The following is a 26,839-nucleotide window of genomic DNA, read 5'->3' on the forward strand; positions in this document are numbered from 1 at the left end:
CATCAATTTCCATCATTTAAACAAACTGGAGTGTGAAGATATAGACATGCTAAATGCACCCAGTGTAGGGGATGGAGGTCATTAGTCTTGATTGTTTAGCCTTGTATGAGGGAGAGGGATGTATTATGGAGAATTAAGGATCAAAACTGGGGATAAGTCTGTCACAAGCACACTTAAGTTCCCTGCCCCTATTAATAAAACCTGGAATGTCTTGTCATTGTTTACAATGCCCTTTCCTGATTACCTGCTTCTGGGGAGGAGGAAATTGGTGTTAGAAGACAGGGTCAGTGAGACAAGTGCTAGCCATCTTTATTAGTGTACTTGAAGATTGAAGTCCAAATCAGTAGGCTAGATAGGATCTTCAGCAAAACATTCTAGGGTGCAGACTCAAAAACTGGAATGGGTATCATCATCATAATTGAACAGGTTTGGGAACAATACCACAACATGAAACAAAAATGTAAGTGCAATGGACCTTCCTGGACAGAAAAGTACTTTTCAGTGTGTGCATATATTTGAGATTTTCCTGGATTTTATTTCACACACCCTTGTGATTAGTGAAAACTATTTTCTCTTTTCTGATTGAAACTGTTTGCAGTAATGAAGCTGTTAACACAATAAATTATATACTTCAATTGAACTGGTTGCTCTCAACTCCTATCATTCACATTGCAAACTACTACATTTTCTTTTCAAATAAATCATTCTAGCATCCATTTCAGGATTTTAGCAATTCACCATTCCTTATCTAGTGTCTATAAAGTCAATAATTTCTTTCAACAATGGTCCATTATTCAAGATTTGGGAGGTATCTGGTTTGCTTTCAGCAATCAGTAATATTTTTCATACATTGCATGTCCAGGTATGTTTTTGAAGTGAAATGTTCTTTTTCATTTCATTCACCTTGTTTCTTTTTTTTTCATCTAGGCATTCATGCTGTGGTTAAGACAAACCAGAAGATTAGTTATACTGTGTACAACTTAGGAACTGGCAGAGCTGACCAGGATAGTCCTTTCCCATCTGATTGTGGCTCTTTCCTTGGCTTAGATCCTCATAACATCAGTCTAACTAGTGCTGGTGATGTAAGTAACTGGCTTACCGATTGCATTGAGCTGATTCAAGGTTTGTTTTATAGCAGTAATTCATTTGCTTATCATATTTTGAGTTATAAAGTGTTGGTAAATTTACTTTATAGAGTGAATCTGTCCTGATTCTTCGAGATGGAAATGGAGCAATCTACCCTTTAGCCAAAGACTGTGTTGAATCAATCCGAGATCCACATTGGTTAGATTTACCTCCACTTCGTTGTATTGGAGTTGGAACTCATACTCTACAGGTAAGTTTTCAGACGTATAGAAAAGCAGGATTAAAATGTTACCTAGACCAAATGTATAGTTTAGAATCAAGCAGCAAATACCCATCCTCACCTTAGTGGTGCTAGAGCAATGGAAAAATTTGGTTTTTATGTTTTGATGGTTATATATGGAAATTAAGGCTATATCAATCAGAAAAGGCTTTGAGGTTGAGTAGCCAGTAGTTAGTGTTGTCGACATCCAAATTATGTGCTCACTCACCGTTATGACATGGTGTTGAATGTTACGATGTAAATGTTTTGGTCTCTTAGTTGTTTGGCTTCAAGCAAGGAGTATGTAATGAATTCGATGGTCTGAGGCTCTACAATATGAAAATTCACGATCACTGAATAAATAAACTCTGTATTTTTTGACACAATAAATTTTAATATAATACTACCAGTTTCAACACATGGGTGACATTATTAGGTATACCTAGTAAATAGTATTGGCCAATCGTCGAATCACCATTAGAGAAGTTGCTGAGGACCTAAACATATCGATTGACTCGTGCCGTTCGATTTTTACCAATTCGATATTCGATTCGATTTTACCCATTCAATTTTCACCTATGGGCATTACATGGGTCGCCGCGAAATTCATACCAAAATTGCTCAATTTCGACCAAAAACAGAAACGCATTAACATTGCTTATGAGCTGTTGGACAAATTTGCTCATGACTGGTGACCAATCATGGGTTTATGGTTATGACCTGGAAACTAAAGCTCAATCATCCCAATGGAAGCTGCAGCAGAGCCAAGACCGAAAAAAGAGCGCTAAGTTCGGTCGAATGTGAAAGTTTATTTACAGTATTCTTCGATTGCAGGGGTGTGGTGCATCATGAGTTCTTGCCACAGGGTAGAATGGTAAATAAGAGATATTACCTGCAAGTATTGCGTAGTTTGCGCGAAGAAATCCACCACAAATGCCTGGATTTGTGGAAGAACAAAAATTGGCTTTTACACAATGAGAACGCCCCTCTGCTCACACATCATTACTTGTGCGTGAATTTTTTCACACACTAATGATGCCGCAGCCACCGTATTCCCCAGATGTGGCCCCCAGTGACTTTTTCTTGTTCCTAAAACTGAAGAGGCCCATGAAAGGATGACGCCACGCTACAATTGACGAGATAAAGACTGCATTAAAGGAGGAGCTGAACAAGATCACAAGAAATGATTTTTTGAAGTGCTTCGAGGATTGGAAAAAACATTGGCTCAAGTGTATAATATCTAATGGGGATTACTTTGAAAGGGACAAAATAGATATTCATGAATAAATAAATAATTTTTGAAAAAACATAAAAGTTGCAATACTTTTGGAGCATACCTGGTATTGTCTGCATTGGTAAGTCGATGGTTGTTGAGAGATTTTTTGGCACACTCTAAGGTTTGGCGATAACCTTTTATGGGCACTGAATATTCCTGATGGTCAGCTGGATTTGATTTGCTTTTTTAATACACAGCTGAATCTATTATTTTACTTGAAAGCCAACAAATTTAATCAGAGATCCACTGACTAATGTAATTTACAGATGAGCTTTTCTTTTTCGTATGCTTCAGGACAAGGGGAAAACAGATTTTAAAAGCAATGTAGTTTGGTGAAATAGAAATATTCAAAGCTTTTGTTAAAGGACTTCAAGGGAAAAAAATCAGATCATTCATGGAAATTGAATGAGTCACAAAAGGCAATCATAATCTGATGATAGAAGTACCTTATGTAGTATTTTTTTACTTTCGTTGGATGTGGACACAGCGATTGCAGAATGAAGTCAGTAGTGATCTGAGAATTGGGCATTGGTGGTATTTGTTTGCACAATTTCAAGGTCGATATTAGTTAATACATTATCTAAAACAGTTTGAGAGGTAGCACTCACTATAGTATATTCACTGTTGGTAACATAGATGTTAAATAACGTTAGTAAATCCATGAATTCCTTTTTAGCTTTAGAGTCATTGATAAAATTACAATTGAAGTTACCTGTAATTATTTTGTAAGTGTCTTGGATTGACCTATGGGTTATTTCCAAGAGTTTTGTTAGTTTGATGAGGAAACACAAAAGTCACTCTTAAGCGAACGATAAATAGACAGTGCTGAAAAAACAGTAGTATACATTTTGAAGCAGGCAACTCGGGATTTCAATGATTGTTCTTCAATTAGAAATTTGTATGGGAAAGCAATTGGAATATGGGAAAAATATTTATAAAGTAGAATCAAAACACAACCATATTTGTGTGCTGTTTGTTGATGCAGATCTCATGGAGTTTGTACTCATTTACTAGAACCTCGAGGTCCAGTAATTTATTCCATATGCACTGAATGTTTATGTGCAAGAACTTAGAATGTCAGGTTATCCTTTTGTTGTTGGTTGCAGGCATGGCTTCAAAAAATAAAAATTATCTACCAACACATCTTTTGGCCAAAAAGAGGGGTTACTGAGGATTTTACGAAAATCTTGTCATATAGATACCCCAAAATGATTTATAATTTCCACGCACTACCTGTATCGGGGGTGAAGTTCCACACCTAGAGATAAGAGCAACAAGAACTCTCCAAAAAAAGCATTCTTATGAAGATATTCCTATTATTGGCGATTTATGGCGTTGCGTATGTGGCTCACTGTAACAAATCCATCTTCCCCATCTGCAGAAAGCTCTTCTACGCCCTTGTTTTATCGCATTTCATGTCAGAAACACGAGGTAGCTCCCAGAATACGTAATATTTTATTTACTAGTACTGCATAATTAAAAATTTTGAAACTAATTCATCCCCCTGTGGATTGTGTATTATTATTGGTAGTTTTTTTGTTTGAAATTAAATTGGTAAACTTTTTTGATTGCTGTTGTATCTGTAATAGTATTAGTTATACAATTCCAGTGAAGTAGGATAAATGCTTAATCCCTCTTGCCTGTTGTCCCATTCAGGGTTCGTCTGCATCATGTGCATCTACTTCATCATCTGGTGGAGGTAGTGGAATGCCGTCTGCTACCTCATCATCTTCAATCCCTCCATCCAGCCAGTCAGTTTCTCAAAATTCATCAATGAAACAACAGGTTGCAGTCATAGTGCTAGCTGTAGAGACACAGGTTCTCATGCCCAGAGTAATGCGTTGTGATCTTGAAGGAGTGAGACAGGTTCTGGCTGGCCTAGACATGGAAGCAAGTAAGTGCTTTAATTATCCTTTGAAATTGTTCTTGGTAATGATAACTTTTTCATGGACAGTGATGGCCTATATTTAGTTAATGCCTTTGTCATGTCCAGTGCATCAAACACCTGAATTGATGATTAAGTAGCTTAAACTGATGAAATATATGAAGAAATGTAATGGGCAGCATGAAGACAGTGTAACCAAATATGGGCTATGTGAGTCAAGGTGTGGTGCAGGCTGGGTAAAGGTGCCCTATCCGGGGTCTTCCGGCATAGAACCCTAGAAGTTCTTTCAACAACTCTTATGTGTCCTTACTCGCTGGCAGCTTTAAATTCTTCTTTTTGCTGTGAAAAATCTCTAGTACCTATGAATTATATTTAAATGTGGAATAATTCTGTTCAAATTAAATATATTATGGAATAATTGATGGTTTCAGGTGTAAATTTATGTAATCGATTCATATTGGAAATGAAAAATTGGTAACTTTGTGATTCCACGGAAAATTTCTTTAAATACAACCTAGGTTTTGACGTTCAACATCATCATCAGGTTACAACTCTTACAGTATATATGGATGGATGTCTGTAAGAGTTGTTACCTGAAGGTGACTTTGAACGTCTAACCCGGGGAGTATCGGAATAAATTTTCTGTGGAATCACATAGATACTAATTTTTCATTTCCATTATGGAATAATCACAGAAATCAAATTCCTGTAAAAATGTCTGAGTAACTTGAAGCCAAATGTGCCCATAGTCCTTTTTAACCATAGTATCCTCGCATTTATTCTGCATGGTATTCATTAGGGCAAATCAATTTACCCTTTTTTCTTTTAATTCATGAGACAGTAGCTTCCAAAAACGGCATTGTTTTATTTTCACTTGTGGTGAAACAGTGCTCTTTAATTAAAGCTTAAATGATACATTTTACAGATTAATTGACTGACTAATTAAAACATGTTTTTTTTACAATTCATAATATTTAAAAAATCGCGGAATGGCTTGAATGCTGGCCTGGCAAAAATGTTTTTAGTGCTGTGGATGCAGTTCAGTCAATGCAGTTTCAATGCTGTGCGTTCAGTTCATGGTATCCTGTGGAATAGATATTTACATAAGTAGTTAATTGGCATTAATGTTTTAGTTGGCATTGATTTTCATTACAGTTAAAGGAGGTTTTTAAAGTTTAAAATGTTTATTTATAGATTCTAAGAAACTTTGGAAGGTAAGGGGATGTCTCGGTGGCTTAACTGACTAAAAGACTCGGCTAGAAGTTGAGGGATCTGGGTTCAAATCCCAACAATGTGAATGATTTTTAGAATCTGAAATATTTGCATTGTAATGTTAATTAACAATTTGATGATAAATTTAAATCCTCAATGTTTTGAATTCCAATCACGTAATACAGAGAATTCATTATTTAATCAGTCGCAAACTTCAACTCAAGCACTCCACAAATTTCTAAGGTTATTTCTTTTGCCTGAAAAGAAGTTACTCTTTATAGTCATCGAAATAATTGGCTTAATGAAAGTCAATTGAGCAGAACAAAATCCACCATAGTCACTGGAAACACAAATTGATCAACCCCACATGTAGTTCGGAGTCTAGTGAATGAGTGTAAAAGTGTTTGAGCCCATCCATAATGGTAAATTCCCACCAATACTGTTATCAGGACTTCAGTTGAAATCATGTCCCATTCCCATTGAATGTGTTAAACAGCGTCGAATTTGAGAAACTGGTGCAAGATGATTAGGGACTTATCAAGAGCCTTTTAGTTTATTATACTATATGTGTTGTTATCTGTCCTGATGTATGCACTAAACTGAACTTGGAAATTGCATTTTCATGTTGAGAATCTGACTACTTTGGCTTTATTGTTCTTATAATTCTTTGTTTGCTTTAATTATAGAAGCTGCAACAAATGGAATGATTTTATCAAGCATTCTTAATGAAAGATGTGATGGCAACAGAAATATCTTCCATGCATGTGTTACAATGTGTACTCCCACCTCAAACAAGGAAGGTGATCAAGGTAAGTTAGCTCATTTTTTTCATCTAGTGTTGCTTAAGCTTTATAAAGATTACAGTTCATTCAAATTGCCATATTATTTTTCTTTTTAAAGCTTGTGCATTTTTTTTAAATACATGGCTACACTTATTTTTTTATACTCATTTTTTTCATAATTTCTGCATGAGAATTAAACTAATTTTAAAACTTGAATCATATATTTTGCAATAGCTTATTTTCTCACACTTGTGTAAGAGTCTAATGATGGGCATTGTGATGATCAGGCCACCTTTTAAATTATCGTTCATTCATTATTTGATGTTTTTCCAACCTATTGCATGGATAATTATAATAAGGGAGGGAATGTGAAATGGCTTTTTTAAATAATCTAGTGATATATTATTGACATTTTTGTTTTGGAAATTTAATTGGCCTAAAGCCAGTTTTATTTGAATTTTTGCACCGCTCCTTCTATACAGTGAGAGAGTATTATATTATGCAGCTAGTGTAGCACCATATGAAGGCAACAGCATTTGTAAACTGGGAATCCTGGTCTGCTAAACTTAAAGGCATTCATGTATCGATATAAAATGACTCGAATTTTTTGGTCTCCAGTTATTTGTAGACACCTGGTGTTATGCCCTTATCCAATGCTTTGGCCAAATGCATCTGTTAACTAAGCATCACAGCATGCCTTGATTTTATAATGCTATTGCCTTCACCTGGATCTCACAAAAAAAGCTAAGCAGGCAACCCTCAATATTGAATAATTCTGTAATACGGCTCTTCTTATTGCTGGTTGATTGAATTAGTAAATAAAACAACTTCCAGCAGCCTGTAATTCTCTGAAGAGAACCTTTTCTGGCTGCCTGAAGTACTTCTCATAGTTTATGAAAGAAATAATAGTTGAGAATTTGCTACAAAATTGTTTTAAAATAAGTATTCTTCAAACCAGTGCGTATCAACTTCATTGCTTATGGAGAAAAAATCTCTTTTAAATTCTTCTATCATCTATTTCAAATTAACCAAGAATGGAATTTATTTATTTTGCATGTTGGTACTTTCTCTGATGAATGATTTTTTTCTTATTAATGAGATTTTTTCCTAAATCACTTTTATTGTCAACCCTAAGTGTTAAAATATTGCAAAGAGGGTATTCCATTGTTAATTTCTCATCAAATTTTCAAAATGGCGTTGAAAATGTCTTTTCCTGATTGGCTATGAAGCATATTTATCTAAGAATAAAATATAAAGTAGTCAAAATTTCCTCCTAAAAATATACAGAAAACGTTAAGCTGAAAATTTTAATTCTGTATTTAAGACTATAATTCTTTTCCACCAGTCAAATTAAGAACTTGACTCCTTTCATAATTGAGAGTTGCCCGTGAAAGCTAACCATAAGTATCATGTATCTAAAGGGAATGAAATATATAAATATTGCCCATTGCAATAAGTACAAAAAAATGTAAAAAGCAGCAATGAATTTGTCTGTTCTAGCATTACCAAACACATCATTATGGATCTTAATTGTGGTTAGATCTCCTACTCATTGCTGTGAACTCTAGGTCCAGTTTTTGATTCAGCAGTTGGGCTGTCTAGTTGCTTAGAGCCTAACTTTATCTCAAGCTCTCAAAGTCTGCCTTCTGTTGCATTGTTATTCATTGCTTAAAGGAATGGAAATCAAGAATAAATTGTGTTAACAATGCACACAAAAAATGTATGCTTCTACCTTTTTGAGTTGATTTTGTTTTGGCTTTAATGCTAATCATGAGAGCATTTATATTTATTTCTAAGATTCATTTTTCATTTACTAGATATATTAATGCGAATAATGCCCACCCAAATGGGAGTCTATAAGTGAACGAAAGAGATCCGAACTACCCCTAACAAATTCTGTTAATTTTATGCCTACTGATACAATTGCGATGGTAAAAACCCTGGTGTAATTATTTATGGAACAAATTGAGATTGTCGTAACTCCACAGCCATCAAATAATTTATCCATAATATTTCATTATAAATAAGAGTTACAGCCCTGTGTATATCTTATTACACACATACTTGGCCATTATACTGCTCAATGTAACATGAACCATTGAGAAACCCGCAAAAATCTCTGTCCATGAGACATGAACTGCAAATTCATGATGATTGGTATTCAATAGGGATGTGCAAAGCTATATTATTATCGATTCAGAACCAAATCAGTCAATATTTTATTAAATAGTATCCAAAAATATTCATTAACTGAAATTAGGGTTACTTTATGAACCTTCCTTGTATGAAAAATTCCAAAATTGTAAAATATAGTGATTATGAAGGTGTATGCCTATAATATTGAAAATATTTGTGCCACAATTAGAAATGTTTCCAAAAGACCAGTGATGATTGATATGTGAAGCATATCACTTACAAATATTGCATACCAAGATATCTTGTGAAATTTTACCATAACTGTTAGGATATATTCACTGCATAGATTATTTACCCTTGAACAGCCAATAATAATAACTAACTAATTTGCATTGGAAAAAGTCATTTCATTGTATTTTGTGGTCTTAGAACAGGCATTCATATTTCTCATTGTTACTATTGATAAGTAAGGATATATTTAGGTAGCCTAGCTATTTACTCGGGAGATTTATGGATGATGCCATAGTTCCACATTTTCATTTACTCACACTGAACTTCAATGCTAGGTCAACGATTTTGCCACTCAATTACAAGAACTTTTGCGATATCAATCAAAAGTTACGAAATGGAAACAGTCGTCAATGTGTGCTCAGTCGGATGCTATTCTCAATCATATTCTTTTTAGTTACCATCCGCAGTTTGAAATACATATTTACATGCATAACTTTTTATGCTGGTAAAATATTTTGAGAGCTTTATTTTTTTGTATGGAAATGTGATTATATACTCCCATGGATTTAATGAAATTAGTTTGCATCTAGGGATTAATATAGTTTCTGTAGATAGTCAGCTGGTGACACTTTAAATATGCCACAAAATAGCTTTTTTATATTTTTTTCTTGATGTTTGGCTTCAATGTGAATGAATAAATGGATATTTCTTTGTAAGTGAAAAATTTCTCTATTGCTTGTAAAAATGTGCAAATAAAGTCACCTAAATCTTACTGACCCCATAGCACAATTTTTCAATGTGAGGATGGAGGAGACAATGTTCAAAATCAAAAGTACTTTTATTTACTCCCCAGAACATTAATTTGGCTGTAATAACTTTAAAAGGGGAATGATTATGGGACCCTCCATTGTGATAACTCCAGTACACCATGCATTTGTAGAATACGAAGGTAATGAATGGGAGGTCTTTCATCGGCCACCTCAGAGTTTGAGGTTGTCCAAATTTTCTTATAGTAACCCACTTGCAATTTTTGATACTGTCTGTATCCTTACCATTTTCATTGTGATTTTTAAAACAGTACTTTGGTTTAACTTTTCAAAATATGTATTTGTGCAGGAAAAGGTCTCTCTTCTATCCATTGCTTTTAATTTGTGTCACTTTTGCTCTACCTATAAACAAAATTTGGTTTTAAGTTGGTTTTAAGCGATGAAATCTGTATTTAAATGGATGCTTTAAACATGATGAATTTCTGTAAACCATTGGACTCATTGGACATTGAATTATTTATTGCTGCCATTTCACGTAGGCAGTCATTTAGTACACAATTATGGAAAATGTGACTAGCAGAAGCATCTATATTTTACAGATTCAATAAGAAATTATATAGGTATCCTATTTTAGGAAATTATACTTAAATTTCAAATAGGAGAACTAAGATAAAGCATTGGACAATTGCTGTTTCTTGTAAAATGTCTATAAAATCAAACCCAGTCCCTCTGGTCAGTAGTATAATGGTCTATCGGTGGACTACTACAGCCCATAAAATTTCTCTATTGATCATTAAACTTTTTTGATTTGAGTTGATTGTTAGCTGATTTTTTTTGCCAAGTTATATCTGTTACTTACTCCATGGATAGCATTGCTCTTAATCTCATGCTGTCGAACTTGGTCGATTAGTATCTAATTAAGAATGTGCATGAATGGAAATATTAAGCTGTTTGGATTTCTTTAATTTGTTAAGCAATAAGTAATTTCAATTCATTGGAAAAATGATGGCTTTGCACACCCCTATTAATAACAAATACAAAAATTGCACAATATTTTTATTGACTTTTTCCCCTACAATTCTGCTGAAAAGTTGCAAAATATTCATATTTCATTCCATCTGAAATAAATAAAACTTTCCAAGATCAACATGAAATTCTCAGTATGGCCATTTCAATTAAGGCACTAAGTAACTGAAAAGGCAAGCTTCAATGCGATTTTGAATAATTAAAGGTGAACCAAAGGTGAGCAGAAAAAAATTTTTTTTTTAATCTCTCTCGAATTTTATATATACTAAATGATCCATAATTCATTGGTGGGCATCAAGTAGGGAATATTTTCAATTTATTTACTGTTTAGTACTTCCGTATGAATTAATTAGCTTTGAGGATTTAGAAAAACTAATACTGTTACAAATGGTACTAAGCTAAAAAGACATACACTTATAAATCGTTCATTATTACTAGCCTTTTTTTTCCTTTATGAAAAATCAAATACATGTCTTACATCTTTTACATAAAAATAATGGCTGTTATCCTAAAACATCTTATGGCATGCCTTAGTAGCTGCTCACGGGAGGTAATATAGATGAGCAGAGATTGTCGTACTGGCAATGAACTGAATTTGATGTTTGTATGTTCACTAAATGAATTCATGTCATTTACATATGGCTCATTTCTTAGGTCTTCAATATCTGCACACCGCGGAAGCCTTGGCATGGAATCCATGTCTTGGGTGTTCATGTAGTAGTGTGGCAGCAGTGTCTCATTACTTGTAAAATAAATTGGTGTTACATCTAATGTAAAATACATTATTACATGCTAAATTTTTAGTTTTCAACAATCAGCAATTGATTGAAAGTTTATTTTGTAACATTTTATGCAGTGGACTCTAGTTAGCACTTTATGTTAAGGAACCTGATTTTACTAATTAGGTAAGCATGCAAAACAATTCTTAATTATGGGTAGTGTAATTTCAGTGTAGAAAACATTGGTCTTGTACAGTTGCTGTCATTCACCTCTTATCCCTCTCAAGATAATCAGTGGAAAACAATGTATTGCACTATAACCAAATATATAGGAGGCAGTTAATTTGCACACATTACTTCCAATGCTATTAAATTGAAATACACTATTTGCTTACTTTTTATTCACTGAGTCAAACATTTTCAATTCATGAATGTAACCATCAACCTGATTGAATAATGTAATAGCTATGGCACTGGTAAATACTTGATCCAAGTTCTCAAATTTTGAAAGAAAAAAATAAGAATTGGCAAATTTCCAAAATATACTACCTTGATCAAAAATTTCCCGGAATTTATTCAGAAAATTAAAAGTACAAGTTTATTCATCTAAATCTATATTGTCTCCTTCAAAGTAATCCCCATCGACTGCAACACACTTATGCCAGCGCTTGATCCAATCCTCGAAACATTTTTTATATTCGGTTTTCGGTATGTCCATCAGTGCTTCCTGCGATTTTTCCATTACTTCCTCTCGGCTGCTAAAACGCGTTCCCCGTAATGGTTTTTTAACTCGATTGAACAGAAAGAAGTCACAGGGAGCCAAATCAGGTGAATTCGGTGGCTGTTGGATGGTATTTGTTGCATTTTTCGTCAAAAAATTACGAATAATGATAGCACTGTGCGACGGTGCGTTATCATGGTGCAAAATCCACGAGTTTTCTGCCCACATTTCTGGTCTCTTTCGGCGAATTGCTTCACGCAAACGTCTCATAACGCCCAAATAATACTCTTTGTTTACTGTCTGGCCTTCTGGCAAAAATTCATGATGCACTACACCGTTGTAATCCATGAAAACCGTCAGCATTGCCTTCTTTTTTGACTGAAAACGACGTGGTTTTTTTGGTCTCGGCTCATTTGGTGAACGCCATTCACTTGCCTGATGTCTGGATTGCGTGTCGTACTCATAAACCCACGTCTCGTCTCCAGTAATGATCCTTTTGATGAATGTGGGATCGGATTCAGCCTCGCAAATCATGTCTTTTGCGACGTCAACACGGTCTCTTTTTTGCATGAAATTGAGGTCTCTTGGCACCAACTTTGCTGCTACTCGACGGAAACCCAAATCATTAACCACAATGTCTTGGGCGGATCCATAGGCAATGTTCAAGTCCTCCGCTATTTCTCTGATGGTTAATTTGCGGTTATTGACCAACATTTCTTTTACTTTATCAATTTTTTCACCGACTTTCGATGTCGATGGTCTGCCACTGCGTTCATCATCTTCGATTGACTCACGACCACTTCTGAACCGCTCGTGCCACTGGTAAACGACCGTTTTTTTTAGAGAATCGTTGCCGAAACACTTTTCCAACATTTCCAACGTCCGTGTGCCACTAAATCCGTTTTTTACGCAAAATTTAATACAAGTTCGTTGTTGCAAATTTAAATCCATTTCTGCAATTGTAAAAAATCGCCAACACACACAGAGATAGATGTACTCTTGGCTACGTAACTTTTGCAAATGTCAAGTTATGACACTAAGATTTAAAGGGAATATCAACAACAGATGTACCAATTTAACAAAAAAAAACAGAACTCAAATCGGAACGATGGGAGCGCCACACGGTGGTTATTCCGGGAACTTTTTGATCAAGGTAGTATAGTGCAATGAGGTCCCAGCATAAAGCTAAAAAGAAATCATTATATTAAACAAATGCACTATATTATTAAAAATAAAGCAAAACAATTTCCACCTCAAACATTTAAATGAATTCGGGCTGTTTCTTTTGCGGTGTCATGTTTTCTTTTTATATTTCCTCAATCATTTCATCTATTGGAATCAACCTGCAGAGTTAAGTATTATCCCTACAGACATGTTCGTAAAGGTTAAACTTTCCACATCTGCCAACTGATCAAAAGTGTCTCTATGCACCTGACAACAATTTCATTTTTGTTGTCCTTGTTAAAATACAGTCATTTGAAAGGCATATTTAATTATTTCACCACTAAGCATATTTCATGAAATTTCACCGACAAAATGTGTTGCATATACCCATTTGAAGATATGCTAGCTCTTTTAAGCAAGGTATTGTGTGTTGTATTTACATTCTTCCCTTTTCTTATCTTGTCTATCTTTCCAATAAATTCATCTGTAATCCATGATTTTGTTATCCTCTTCCAATTAACTGATGCTATAGTATTTTTTGTTGCTTTTGATATGATCATTTTCTACTTAACCCATCTCCCTGTTTTTACTTAAACACTTTTTCACTGCATCCTGCTACTGCTTTATTTTCATCCTGATTAATGCTTCTATGTTTTGTTTCCATATCTTTCCACCGTTAGTAGCGATACTTTTACTATCCTCTTGTTTCTGGCATTATGCTGCATTAGCATTAAATCGTAATCTGAATGCTGATCCCCTTCCAAAAAACTAATTGAATTGAACCACAAAAGAATCGAGAGAGAGAGGTGGAAAGAATACATTTAGGATTTCATTGGTAAAGATATTTAGGCCAAGAAGTTAAGACGTAAAATGAAAATTACGTAGGCATGGTAGCTTAAACCCAGTTATACTTAGTTTTGTGATAGGTAGGGCATTAAGGGAATTGAAATCAAATAAAGCCATGAGAGTAGACAACATATTTGCAGGACTACTTAAGCATTTAGGAGAAAGTGGGAGAAAGTCTTGATGGACTAATTCATAGCATATATGAGGGAGGAAATTGGCTAGAAGATTGATTGGTCACTGTTAGCTTCTTTTACAGAAAAGGGAAATGCAAGCATACATAAGGACTAAAGAACAATGTTAGATTTTAACCACATCTAAAATGTTTACCTCTATCATTAATAAGGTGATGAAGAGGAAAGCAAATGGTTATTTTGGCAATAAGGACAGCATGAGGAGAGGTACCCATGATACCAAAGCAATAATGAAGTCATTAACCAAAAGGAACATAATGAATAATCAGGATGCATTTATTTGTTTTATAGATTTTTATAAGACATTTGAGAGAATAAATTGGGTAGAATTAAGGTATATGTTATAGAAGATGAATATTGGATATGTAGGAAAGATCTGCAATTTGTGCATGTCTCTAACTTGTGGCAGATGAGAACAGATGGTTAGGTAGAGGAGTGAGACTGGTGTCTATTATCACCTATACTTCTCAGCATGTGTGTTAGGGTAATGGTATGAGAGGCATGGAATGTGCTGGAAATGAAGGGCAATAGGGAAATTATAAAATCAGCCAGGTTGGCAGATGACAAGTGTTAGTTAGTCATTCAGCCAAGGGGTTGCAAGCTATTTAAAGCCCATTATAAAATCACTGATCTGAGAATCAGTACAAAGAAAGCAAAGGTTATGAGGTTTTTGTGAAAGAGAAATGGTAAGTTAAACATTAAAATAGGACAAAATCCAAAGCAGGTGGAACAGTTTACCTATCTTGGAAGTGTTTTTGAACAAAATTAGTATAGGAAAATAAGTAGAATTTCATTAGGCAAAGAAGCTTTCACAAGGAGGGAATTGATGACGAGGACGTTGAATAAGAATGTTGAGAGTTGGCTCGTCAAAATTGCTCATCAAATCTTTAATAAGGAGCATAGTTATGTACAAGGTGGAACTATGGTCATTGAAGCAAAGCATAGATTGGAGCCTGTCGAAATGTGGGTTGGGAGGATGGAAAAGGTTAAATGGACTAAAAGGGAAAAAACGAAGAAGTGCTAGGCATAGTGGGGGAGGTTAGAAAGCATTGCAGAAATCCAATGCAGGAAGGAAATATGGATGGCATTTTACTCAAGAATAGAATGTTGCAGACTGAGATAAGGGAGAATGTTAGGCAAACAAGGTAGGAGGAGGAAGAGGATTAATATATTGGATGGAGTGAAGGAAGGTAGAAAGTATGTGGAATGAAGAACAGTTCAATGTATTTTCGGGTGTCTCTTGGTAGATGGAGCTGAGGATTGTAGTGATGTTCATTTTGTCTGCCAAAACCTGCCTTAAATCGTGGGCTACCACCAAGCGGTAATAACTAGTAGTGATACGGGGTGAAATACTGCTTATATTTCCGAAAAATATACCATCAATGAGATGTACTTTACATTTATCACAGTGAAAAGCTTCCATTTATTTTTGTTTTCATGTTTTTTTTAAGTATGCAGTGTAAGGTTCTATTCTGTTGGTGTCTGTATTATTATTTGATTATCATTCCTCTCTCATAGAACTTCTGTGTTTAAGTTATTTTCTTTTCACGAAGTATTTCTGCACAGTTGCTCCTCCATCACCTGCTACAGTTTTAATGGCGCAAATGACTTCCACCCATTACTTTTTCATATTACCATGTAAAATATTTTTAAAAGATACATCCCATTAATTAGGAATGTTTTCATGAATTTATCTTGCGTATTACATTTTAAAACTGTCTATGCTTCTTTGCTTTGACAAACTTTTTATGGCTCGTATTAATTTTTTTCAAGTGATTATGGTCTTTTAATGCATTAAGTCATTCAATATATATTCACAGTGAGTCGCATTTTGATTTCTTTGTTAAGTTTTGCATGTGGACAAGTTTCAGGTCCATTCTTTTGTCAAACATACCAAAATCAGTTCACCATAACTCCATTCATGTGATAGGATCAAAATATTAAGAAATAGATAGGCTAGCAAGGGAATAATTTACCCAAGGAATGTTCTAACAAGAATCCACTGTAATACCATATTTTAAATAATCTTATTCTTTTATAATTATTTTACATTGATAAAATATAATACATGCTGCTGTAAATTCTCAATCCGCTTCTGTGTTGTGGTATTTCAGAAAAACTCTAGGTGGTGGAAGAATCAGCCATGTATGAGTAGACGTTATGTTTCACTTGTTTGCTATTATGAAGGCTTCCAACTAATGTTTGTGTGTGATAAGTTAGCCAAATTATGACATGCTGCTTAAAACATAAATCTGTGTTCTTGACTTCTAACTGCAAGTGTAAAATCATGAATGTGAGGGTTCTAACAATTGCCAGTGCAATGAACTGCACACTTGGCAGTACTATGACTCAAGAAGGCAGTTTGAATGTCTAGGCATAGCATATAACACCAATCACTGCAGAGGAAGAAGTAGAGTTAGGCAAGGAGTGACATCAATTGTGTGTTCTTGCTTTTGTTTTTATTTGCTCTGCACTTGAAGCCTTGTCACACAAATGTGTTCTCGTTGAGTGCAACATATTTTATTATGTCATCTATTTTCGATTGCTCCATAGAAAGCAGCAGTAATACAAGCTCAGGGCTTGAGTCAATAAACGTTATCACCAATGCACTTGGCTCACGCTCAGTTAGCTTGAGGGAAATGATGAGGAGAGCCTCAACTGCTGTCAGATCTTCGGGTAAGTTGAACAGGCACAGCGGCCGAGCTGCCTTCGCTGCCCACCTTTTGTTGTTTCTGGCTCAATTCATAGTGTCATCACTGCAGGTTATCCCATTTATTATTTTAATAAGGTATTTCTAATTTGAATCAATAGCTTTTGCAGGCACAAGGTTTTGTGGAAATTATGTTTGATTAATTTTTTTTCACGAAAGTAATTGATGCATTTTTCCACCAAATTTTTATTTGCTTACATTATTTGCTTGCTTCTTGCTGAAGTGTCAGTATTGTCATAATATTTTTCGGACCAACTTCTATAACTTATCTTGGAAGCAGGTATTGAAGCGAGAAATTTCAGCATGAAGGCTTTCATCTTGAAGCAGGTTAAGCGCATCATTTTTTTATAAATGAAAGTTCATTGTATTGTCAGTGAAATAGTTTTCAATGAGGAGTAGATTTTGCCTTAGTTTCTTGTTACTTAGGGTGTCTGCTTATGCAGTGAAGTAAACATGTAGAGGCCATAATAATATTAAATATATATATATTTTTTCGATTAACTTCTCAGCAGATTTTTTGACATATCTTTCCCAATTTCTCTCTTGTATGTGTTTCCTGGTCTGGTGCTGTCGGATTATTTGACACCTCCTCTAAAACACTATCTGACTTCTTCTTTGATCTGTACTCCTCAATGAACTATTCCCCTGTTACTATCCCAAATCCCTGGCAATGGACTCTCTCTCTCTCCTTTGACCCTTCCCTCCACTCCTCATAATTCACCCCAAAGCTATTTTGGAACGTGACCTTGCTTCAGAAGGGCAACCCCCTCAGCAGCCCCCAGCAGTTCCTCCCGTGGCCCAATCGTCTCCTCAGCAGCAGCCTCCTCCCGTTTTACCGCCTTCCGACGAGGCCATCCCCACTCTAAGCTGGCCTCCTGAGGCATTTGACCCCACGAGCGGAGACGAAGACAGCCTAATGGGCCTGGCTGCCACACCAACAGGACCCTCTTCCTCCTCCTCCGCTGCGCCTTCCAAGCCAACCACAAGTGGTAGGCTAGCAATCATTTATTTGTTTTTCATTATTCTTGCCTTGCACATGCAGGTCACACTTGGGCCAAGAGTTAATGCCACCACAGCCTTAAGCATATTTTGCCCTGGTGTAATCATATTGTGTTACTGGCAACTTTTCATCCTATTAAACTATGATAATAGTAGATTTGCCTTTTATTTGCCAAGTCCACCTAGGGTGGTCCATATGTGTCAAAAATTATAGATATGCATATGAATGTGTATATAACCTATTGAGCAGTTTTTTAGCTTTATTGAGGTGGTGAATAAATTTCATCTGTAGGGAATTTTTAAGTTAGAATTTTTACAAGGCTGGCCCCAGTAGACTGCCCCAAGTTTTTGTCTTATGCAGTGGGAGGACTGATGAGTCCAATTAACTACACTTATAGATAATGACTGAGAAAGTGTTTTTAGCACTGTTAATAATCCTTGCATGTTATAGATTGTTGGAATGCTGTTTTATTGGTGGTATGAATGATATTTTAAGTTCCATTTCATTCTAATATTACATTCACTGAGTGCATTGGGTATTCTGTTTTTATTTCATGGTGTTTTCCATGAGTTGATTTTTATATTTACTGGTAATGCTAATATTTTCTTAAATCGATATAAAATCAGTTTTAAAAATGCAATTTACTATTTTCTATAAATTAATCTTTGTTAAATCTTATTGAAATTGCCAAATCTGATATCTGTTGATTGAAAATTTAAGTCAAAGGACTGAATGTCATTATGCAGTGCAGTATGTATTGAAATGGTTAGTTTGCTTCATTCTGTCAGAATGCAAAAAACAGCTAATTTATGCAGTCAGACTTAATGAATTCATTTTTCATATGTTTGAATCATACAATGTGAACTCATTGTCTTTAGATCAGATCACCTATTTAATAGGCCTTTCACTTACAGTATATACTGGCATAAAATGTGTTCTTATGTAATGTATGATATTTTAAATAAGAGCCCATAAGAAGTTTATGAAAGTAATCTTTAGCCACAAAGGTTTGTTTTTTTCTGGATGCAGCTTAAATCTAATTACTGCCTGTATAGTATGGCATCTTTTCTTTTTAAGATTGACTTAATTATTTTATCACATTGGTACTCCATGTTAGGGCTGTAATTTATTTCAAATGTAATCTGGTTAAACTGTCTTGTGAAACCCTGTGTGATATTCATGTCTGAAAAATGGTTCCATTCCTTGCTGTATTAATCTTCCAAAACGTTATGGGACAATGCTTGCTGTTTCAGACAATTGGTCGCCTACTGCGGTTTTTAAAATTTATATTTGGTGTTGGTAACCTTGGTCAAAGCTTCAGGCAGCAGGTGTGAAAGTTTGGGAAAGAAGCAATTAAAAAATAAGAATGCCTTTTTTTTTTGGTAGTGTTAAGCGGTATCTTTTAAGAATTTAAAATTATTGGATGCGCCACAAGTGTAATTGTCATAGCCAAGAGGTAGTCGTTATGAAATGAACATTTTGTAAATTCACTTTCTGCTTTCCTTCAAACCACTGTCATACAAAAACTAGGAATCTGAATACAACAGTATCATGTAAATATGGGTGTGCAGTAATCGGAACATCTGTCCGTGCACCATTGGTGATATTTACATATGTACTAATGGTTTCTATGGTTATGAATATTTGGAAGTTTTTTAATCGTGTGTCCATGAAGTAATCCATGAAATTTCAAGGCTTTTATCTTATTTAGAAAAAAATTCATAAAACAATTATCTATTATTTGGAGGATAAATCAACTCTTCAATATTCCATGCTGCCTATTCCATTCTTTATTTTGAATTTGCTCAGTAGAATTTACTAAAATCTTAGCATGAGCACCTTTTGTTTATCTATATTGTTATTTGTGTGATTTAAGTTCTGTTACCAACAACAAAGTTTGCAATCATAAGTAAACAAATGTAGAATGTGGAGGAAATATTTAGCTTATAGCATATGCAATGAATTTAACCTTTTTTTTAATATGCCATTTCAAAACTTAGCATATTAAACATTTTAATCATTCTATCTCTGATATTTTGTTTTTCCTTATAAAATATTTATTGGCTGTATCATTTTACTGTTAGTTTTAGTCTAGAAAACAAAGTATTTGCCAATAAATATTCTCTTCATCAATATACCAGATCCTTTTAAAGTTATCCTTCATGGAATTGGTCCCATAAAACATTGTAAACTGAGGAGCATGGCAAGGCTAACTACTATCAATTACTTCAAATCTGGTAGTAGAACAGATGAAATCAAAGTTCAATGCAGAAAACAATTTGTTGTATATTCAATGGGGTGTACCTTGAAAAATTGCTTGAAGAAAGCAGATAGCTTTGAATTCTGAGTAAATAAGGTCTCTTGCATTTTACTCTTGTGAACAAAAAGATTTTTTACCTGGATGAGGTGAGAATTCTTTGTGTATTGTTCGCATACACTTTTTTGCCAATGAAAGACAGATGGTTTTTTATGTTGCTGAATGAAAATTTTAATTATAAATTGAGAAATAGTGAATTCACACATTCACATAAATTAATGTTATATGTTGTAATTCATGGAAATATGCTGATAAGGAGATTCACCATCCCAAATTTTTTTCAAATCTGTCATGTTTATAACATTAATGCTTTTGTGATGAAGTCAGAGCTTTCTTTTCATAGTTATAGTATGTATCCTTCTGTAGCATTTGCCAGCATAAGACACTCTTGTGAACTTACCAGCATTTTGGTATCATATCCCCTTTTAATTTTGATGTGGATGACTATGATGCAGGAAAGAATGTTAAGCAAGTGAGGAAGGGGAAGGTAAAGAATGTTGGATGGAAAGAAGGAAGCTAGAATGTTTGAGGAATTGGAATTAAAGAAGGCTTGATTGTAATGTTGGATGCCAGCTTTTGCCATGTTAGGTCAGGCTAGTAAAATAACTGTAGGGGTGTTAAGTTTGTGTCCACCTATAACTTACCTTGAATTGTAGACTATCAAATAATTATAATGCTGATTTGCTCCCGTGAAAATTTATTTAGATTTATTGAGATGATTTTTAAGGGTACACCAGCAGAGTTATTATCTGACCATTTTTGTGTGGAGCGTGGTTTGTTTTTATGTTATAGTAAAAATTATGTTAATTTCAAGCTTCTACTGGAGATAATGTTCTAGAGTTTAATGATTGGTTGGTCAACAAGATCAAAGGAAGTTATTTAATGTGCTGCCAAGTCTGGCAATGTTATTTTACAGCGCTGCCAGATGGAGGAATAACTTCGATCAGTATCACATCTTCTGCCGAAAACTCTAAGTGAAAAAGTTTAAACTCATCATGAATTGCAGGTGGATTATTCTATGAAATTGGAAACAATTTTGATGAAACTACCATTAAACGAAGAGTATAAGATTATACTTCAGATTAGGCACTGCTTTTTTGCTTCTATATTCCCAGATAGACAAATATCAACCGAAGAGACTGCTGTCAAGCTCTAAAGGGTGACAGGCATACTCAATTTTTTCTGTGTGTAAATGTAAAAATGCACATTACTTATCATTAGTATAAGTAAAATGCTAATGATTAGGAAGAGTCAAGAATTTCCTGCATATTAATGGGGTAAAAGATAAGAAGAGGCTAGATAGCATTGAAAATGATTCAAAATTGATTTAAAAAATTTGGTCTCATGCTTTATATTGACTGTAATTTTCATAATATTTTTGTCTCAGGCGTAACTTTGTGGAATTTGCATAACATATTGAAATGTAATGAAATAATTGACTTTGTAATTCCACACAAAAGTGTGTGGAATTACCAAGTCAATTATTTCATTACATTTCAATTCATAATATTGGTTTGTTACATAATTGGTCAATAAACTTAAAATTGATCAATGTAGCTGTAAGAGGCTTGGGGGTATCTATTCGATTTTTTGTATTGTTGCATTTGTTAGTGTTTTGTGCTAATATAATTTTATTTACTGTTACAATCTCATTCACAAATGATTGTAAATAGTTAGCAATCTACTGTCATCCTTTTTTTTTACTGAGGAAAATTTGAATGTGTACAAATGGGTTTATAATATTGTGTGTTCGCATAACAAATGTAAGGGCATTAAGTAAACAACATAAATTTAGGGAAATAATAAATCATGAAGTCTTCAAAGTAAAGTCATCAATTTATTATGTCATCTATCATTTCATCGGTTCAATGGAAATTTTATCATAGAAAGCAAAATGTATGAGTATTTTTATGTGTGCACTTTTTCTCATATCTATACAATATACGAACTATCAGTTACACTGTAGACATAGAACTACCTAATTGTCACGTAGATGCAAAACTACCTAATCATCAGTTGCATGAAATAAAGCCATTGTCCATGTTTGTAAATGGTATGGTGCTGTAATATTATTAGTGCATATTGAACTAGCTTAAAAAGGTCTTATATATATTCTGAAACTTTCACTGAATATGCTTTTTCGATACTTATACTTAAGGACCATATAATCTCATGCAAAATCTTACAAATGCACAGTAAATATTTGTTTCCCAGTTGATGTCCTCACATCTGTCGCATAAAATACCCTCTCTAATGACTGTAATATCTTTTAAGTCTTTAGAATTAATTAATGAGTGATTATAAAATCACCATCAGTAATAACTAGAACTCAATATAGGAAGTGACTTTTTGGAATTGTGAGCTTTATATAGAGAGAAAACTCTTTTTTGGTCATAAACATGTTTCTAAGAAAGAACAAGTTCCAAAGAAACTGCGGGAGATGCCGCAACAGTAACTTTTAACGGAGTCATCCGCTAATGTGCATTTTAATGCAACAATTTCAGAGCGTAAAAATCATTCGCCTTGACTGGGACTCGAACCCAGATCCCTCAATATCCGGTCGAGTGCTTTAGCCACTTAAGCTACCGAGGCGTCCTCTTAAACTCTGAAATTTTGGGGCTTTTAAAGGAACTAGATGTTATGACGAAATACCGTACATACAATGTCACATGCATTCGTAGTCGTGCGCGAGGCGCCACTGTCCACGAGGTTAAAAGCCAACTTTAAACACGTATGGTGTTTTCCCTTTGACAAATTCCAAAGAAACTGCGGGAGATGCCGCAACAGTAACTTTTAACGGAGTCATCCGCTAATGTGCATTTTAATGCAACAATTTCAGAGCGTAAAAATCATTCGCCTTGACTGGGACTCGAACCCAGATCCCTCAATATCCGGTCGAGTGCTTTAGCCACTTAAGCTACCGAGGCGTCCTCTTAAACTCTGAAATTTTGGGGCTTTTAAAGGAACTAGATGTTATGACGAAATACCGTACATACAATGTCACATGCATTCGTAGTCGTGCGCGAGGCGCCACTGTCCACGAGGTTAAAAGCCAACTTTAAACACGTATGGTGTTTTCCCTTTGACAAATTCCAAAGAAACTGCGGGAGATGCCGCAACAGTAACTTTTAACGGAGTCATCCGCTAATGTGCATTTTAATGCAACAATTTCAGAGCGTAAAAATCATTCGCCTTGACTGGGACTCGAACCCAGATCCCTCAATATCCGGTCGAGTGCTTTAGCCACTTAAGCTACCGAGGCGTCCTCTTAAACTCTGAAATTTTGGGGCTTTTAAAGGAACTAGATGTTATGACGAAATACCGTACATACAATGTCACATGCATTCGTAGTCGTGCGCGAGGCGCCACTGTCCACGAGGTTAAAAGCCAACTTTAAACACGTATGGTGTTTTCCCTTTGACAAATTCCAAAGAAACTGCGGGAGATGCCGCAACAGTAACTTTTAACGGAGTCATCCGCTAATGTGCATTTTAATGCAACAATTTCAGAGCGTAAAAATCATTCGCCTTGACTGGGACTCGAACCCAGATCCCTCAATATCCGGTCGAGTGCTTTAGCCACTTAAGCTACCGAGGCGTCCTCTTAAACTCTGAAATTTTGGGGCTTTTAAAGGAACAAGATGTTATGACGAAATACCGTACATACAATGTCACATGCATTCATAGTCGTGCGCGAGGCGCCACTGTCCACGAGGTTAAAAGCCAACTTTAAACACGTATGGTGTTTTCCCTTTGACAAAGTCCAAAGAAACTGCGGGAGATGCCGCAACAGTAACTTTTAACGGAGTCATCCGCTAATGTGCATTTTAATGCAACAATTTCAGAGCGTAAAAATCATTCGCCTTGACTGGGACTCGAACCCAGATCCCTCAATATCCGGTCGAGTGCTTTAGCCACTTAAGCTACCGAGGCGTCCTCTTAAACTCTGAAATTTTGGGGCTTTTAAAGGAATAAAGTTGGCTTTTAACCTCGTGGACAGTGGCGCCTCGCGCACGACTACGAATGCATGTGACATTGTATGTACGGTATTTCGTCATAACATCTAGTTCCTTTAAAAGCCCCAAAATTTCAGAGTTTAAGAGGACGCCTCGGTGGCTTAAGTGGCTAAAGCACTCGACCGGATATTGAGGGATCTGGGTTCGAGTCCCAGTCAAGGCGAATGATTTTTACGCCCTGAAATTGTTGCATTAAAAGAACAAGTTTCTATTGCAGTAAGTCTTAAACTTACATGGTGTGCTGTACCATTTTTACTGTTGGCTACATTGAGAAACTTTTGCAGAAAGGGCAGAAAGCACCAACTTATAAGTGACTATTCAGTTAAGCTGTGCATGCAACAGTCATACAGAAATGTAACATTCACTTTATTACAAAATAGGACTAATATAAAAATATGGAGACGGTCCAGATTTGTAATAAACATTATACTTTTTTGAACTAGTGCACAATTTAAAAACCAATTATTTCCTCCATGTAGATATATTTTGGCCAAATACTGCAGGGGACAACTTATCCTGAGATTATTTATGGACGAATATATTTCTTCAATGATTTGCATGGTAGCTTTTTTCTTCTACATAAATCATTGTAGAGCAGGAAATGATAGCATTTTTCTTTTTATTGTTGTTCAAAATTGTTAAAAGACAGAACTCATCAGTATTGAAATATTTACATAGACACACCAGGAAAAAATACAGGAAGTAACAAAAGACAGTTGTCTGGAGATAATTAACAATGTTAGAGATGCAATACTGCAAAAATGACTTTAAATGACTCTTTGTAATGAGAATATTGTAGAAACAGCACTTGAATTATCCCAGAAGACTAGACCATTTGAGAGATGTGAGTAAATATTGGTATGTTAAACTATTTTTAAGGTGTTGATAGAGGTGATTAGTGCTTAATTCCTTAGCATTTAGATATCTCTGGAAAGTTAGGTAGAAAGATGATTGATGTGTGTGGTTATCTATCCTGGATACCTTTATAGAATCTTATATAGTTTGGTCCCATTGCCTCTGAACCTTCAAGCGCTAACTTTCTCTATCTTTTGAAATCATTCAACTATTTATTTAGTCTCAAACATTTTCAAGGTTTTCAGTTTTACAACTTCTTGTCCAGTCTCAAAAATGTTGTATTTCTTGCAATTTTCTGAAATGTTGTCTTCCTGCTCCATGAAATGTCCATTTCTCATTTCCTTTGCATCAAATAGTGAGAATTTTGCAAAAATATTTGCTTTTGGCATTTAATTGGAACATCCTGCCCAATTAATCAGTTAATTGATTCCATCATCAAATCCACACTGTAGCCTTGTATTCATTTGTAATGGGCAAGTGGCGCATGTACAGAGCCTACAAATAGTTACGCCAGTGGCCTTAACTAGGAGGTGTAATTACATTATAGCATTTAAATGACATGTAACTATGGATCGAAGTGAAACGTTGAGGACTTGCTGTAGAAAAAAGTGATTGTGAGAAATATAATCTGTGAAAAGTACACGGAAGTGTTAAATGTATGTTCAGTCTTGAATGTGTAAGGTCTTCTATTTATCTTTTTTTGTATTAATTTTGATCTCTACCACAGAACAATTGTCTAAAATTCTCTACAGAATAAGTATATTCTAATTTAATGTTTCAGGTGTGGGTGGAACTAGCAGCAGCTATTATGTAGTTGATCCATCTGAGAGAAAGAATAATGCTCTGGCTGCACTGAGACTTCTTTGTGAGAGTCAGGCATTGAACCCTCATCTCAAGGAGCTCCTGAGTGCTAAGTAAGTGTGTGATTAGTTTATTTTTCAGGCACCAGGAGTATCATTTTTAAAGTGATATTTTGTTATGTTATTATACTTTCCTGAAAATAGCATCTTCTGAGTGCATCCTCTGAATGCACCTCCCATGTGCCTCATATACTCTATCCCTGTGGCACAATTTTTACTTCTAGAAAACCTAATGAATGACTAAAAAGTAATTGAAATGCTACTGTTCGTAAAAAGAAAATTTGTAATAAAATCTCAACTTATTATGCTAAAGAAAAGTAAAAAGTTGTCACGTACTTTTTCCTCGGAATTAACTTATTTGTCTGGTAAAAGTGCAATACAGTGTCCATCTCTCGGTCTTTTCTCCGTTCATTAGTGTTCTTACCCTCCACCATTCTAAATTTACTAGATGTACATGCATGTAGATATTAATTTTCTGCATCTCCAAATCCCTCTTATTTCACTAAATTTTCTGTGAACTTTTTTCTGAATGTTTTTGTCTTTTGTAATCAATGAATTAGGTTGTGTCATGATATTCATGAAGAAAATAGCTTTTTATGAATTTATTCTTCAAAATGCTAAAAATTTAGATTACAAATCATTCACCTTGATTGGGATTCAAAACCAGATCCCTTGGTGTGCGGCGGTGTGCTTTAGCCAGTGATGCTACAAAGGCATTCTCTTACACTCTGAAACGTGAAGACCCCAAAATTTCTGAGTGTAAGAGGATGCCTCGTTTGTT

The 26,839-nt window shown here is 34.9% G+C and overlaps 1 protein-coding gene across 5 annotated transcripts in view; it reads left to right on the top strand.

Moving 5' to 3' along the window:
- The window catches only part of hyd (E3 ubiquitin-protein ligase hyd), a 116,367-nt gene that overhangs the window by 30,736 nt on the left and 58,792 nt on the right, over positions 1 to 26,839 (top strand). For 4 of the 5 annotated variants that reach the window (XM_071596032.1, XM_071596034.1, XM_071596035.1 and 1 more), the window contains exons 11-17: positions 928 to 1,082; positions 1,196 to 1,336; positions 4,278 to 4,515; positions 6,405 to 6,527; positions 16,855 to 16,977; positions 17,740 to 18,000; positions 25,980 to 26,112. In XM_071596032.1, the coding sequence (XP_071452133.1) occupies positions 928 to 1,082; positions 1,196 to 1,336; positions 4,278 to 4,515; positions 6,405 to 6,527; positions 16,855 to 16,977; positions 17,740 to 18,000; positions 25,980 to 26,112 (1,174 nt within the window). The remainder of the gene's footprint in view (positions 1 to 927; positions 1,083 to 1,195; positions 1,337 to 4,277; positions 4,516 to 6,404; positions 6,528 to 16,854; positions 16,978 to 17,739; positions 18,001 to 25,979; positions 26,113 to 26,839) is intronic. The other variant, XM_071596036.1, reaches the window with a different exon arrangement.

The sequence above is a fragment of the Hetaerina americana genome, unplaced genomic scaffold (assembly GCF_022747635.1).
Source record: "Hetaerina americana unplaced genomic scaffold, ioHetAmer1.1.p SCAF_73, whole genome shotgun sequence".
In the NCBI taxonomy this organism is placed as follows: domain Eukaryota; kingdom Metazoa; phylum Arthropoda; class Insecta; order Odonata; family Calopterygidae; genus Hetaerina; species Hetaerina americana.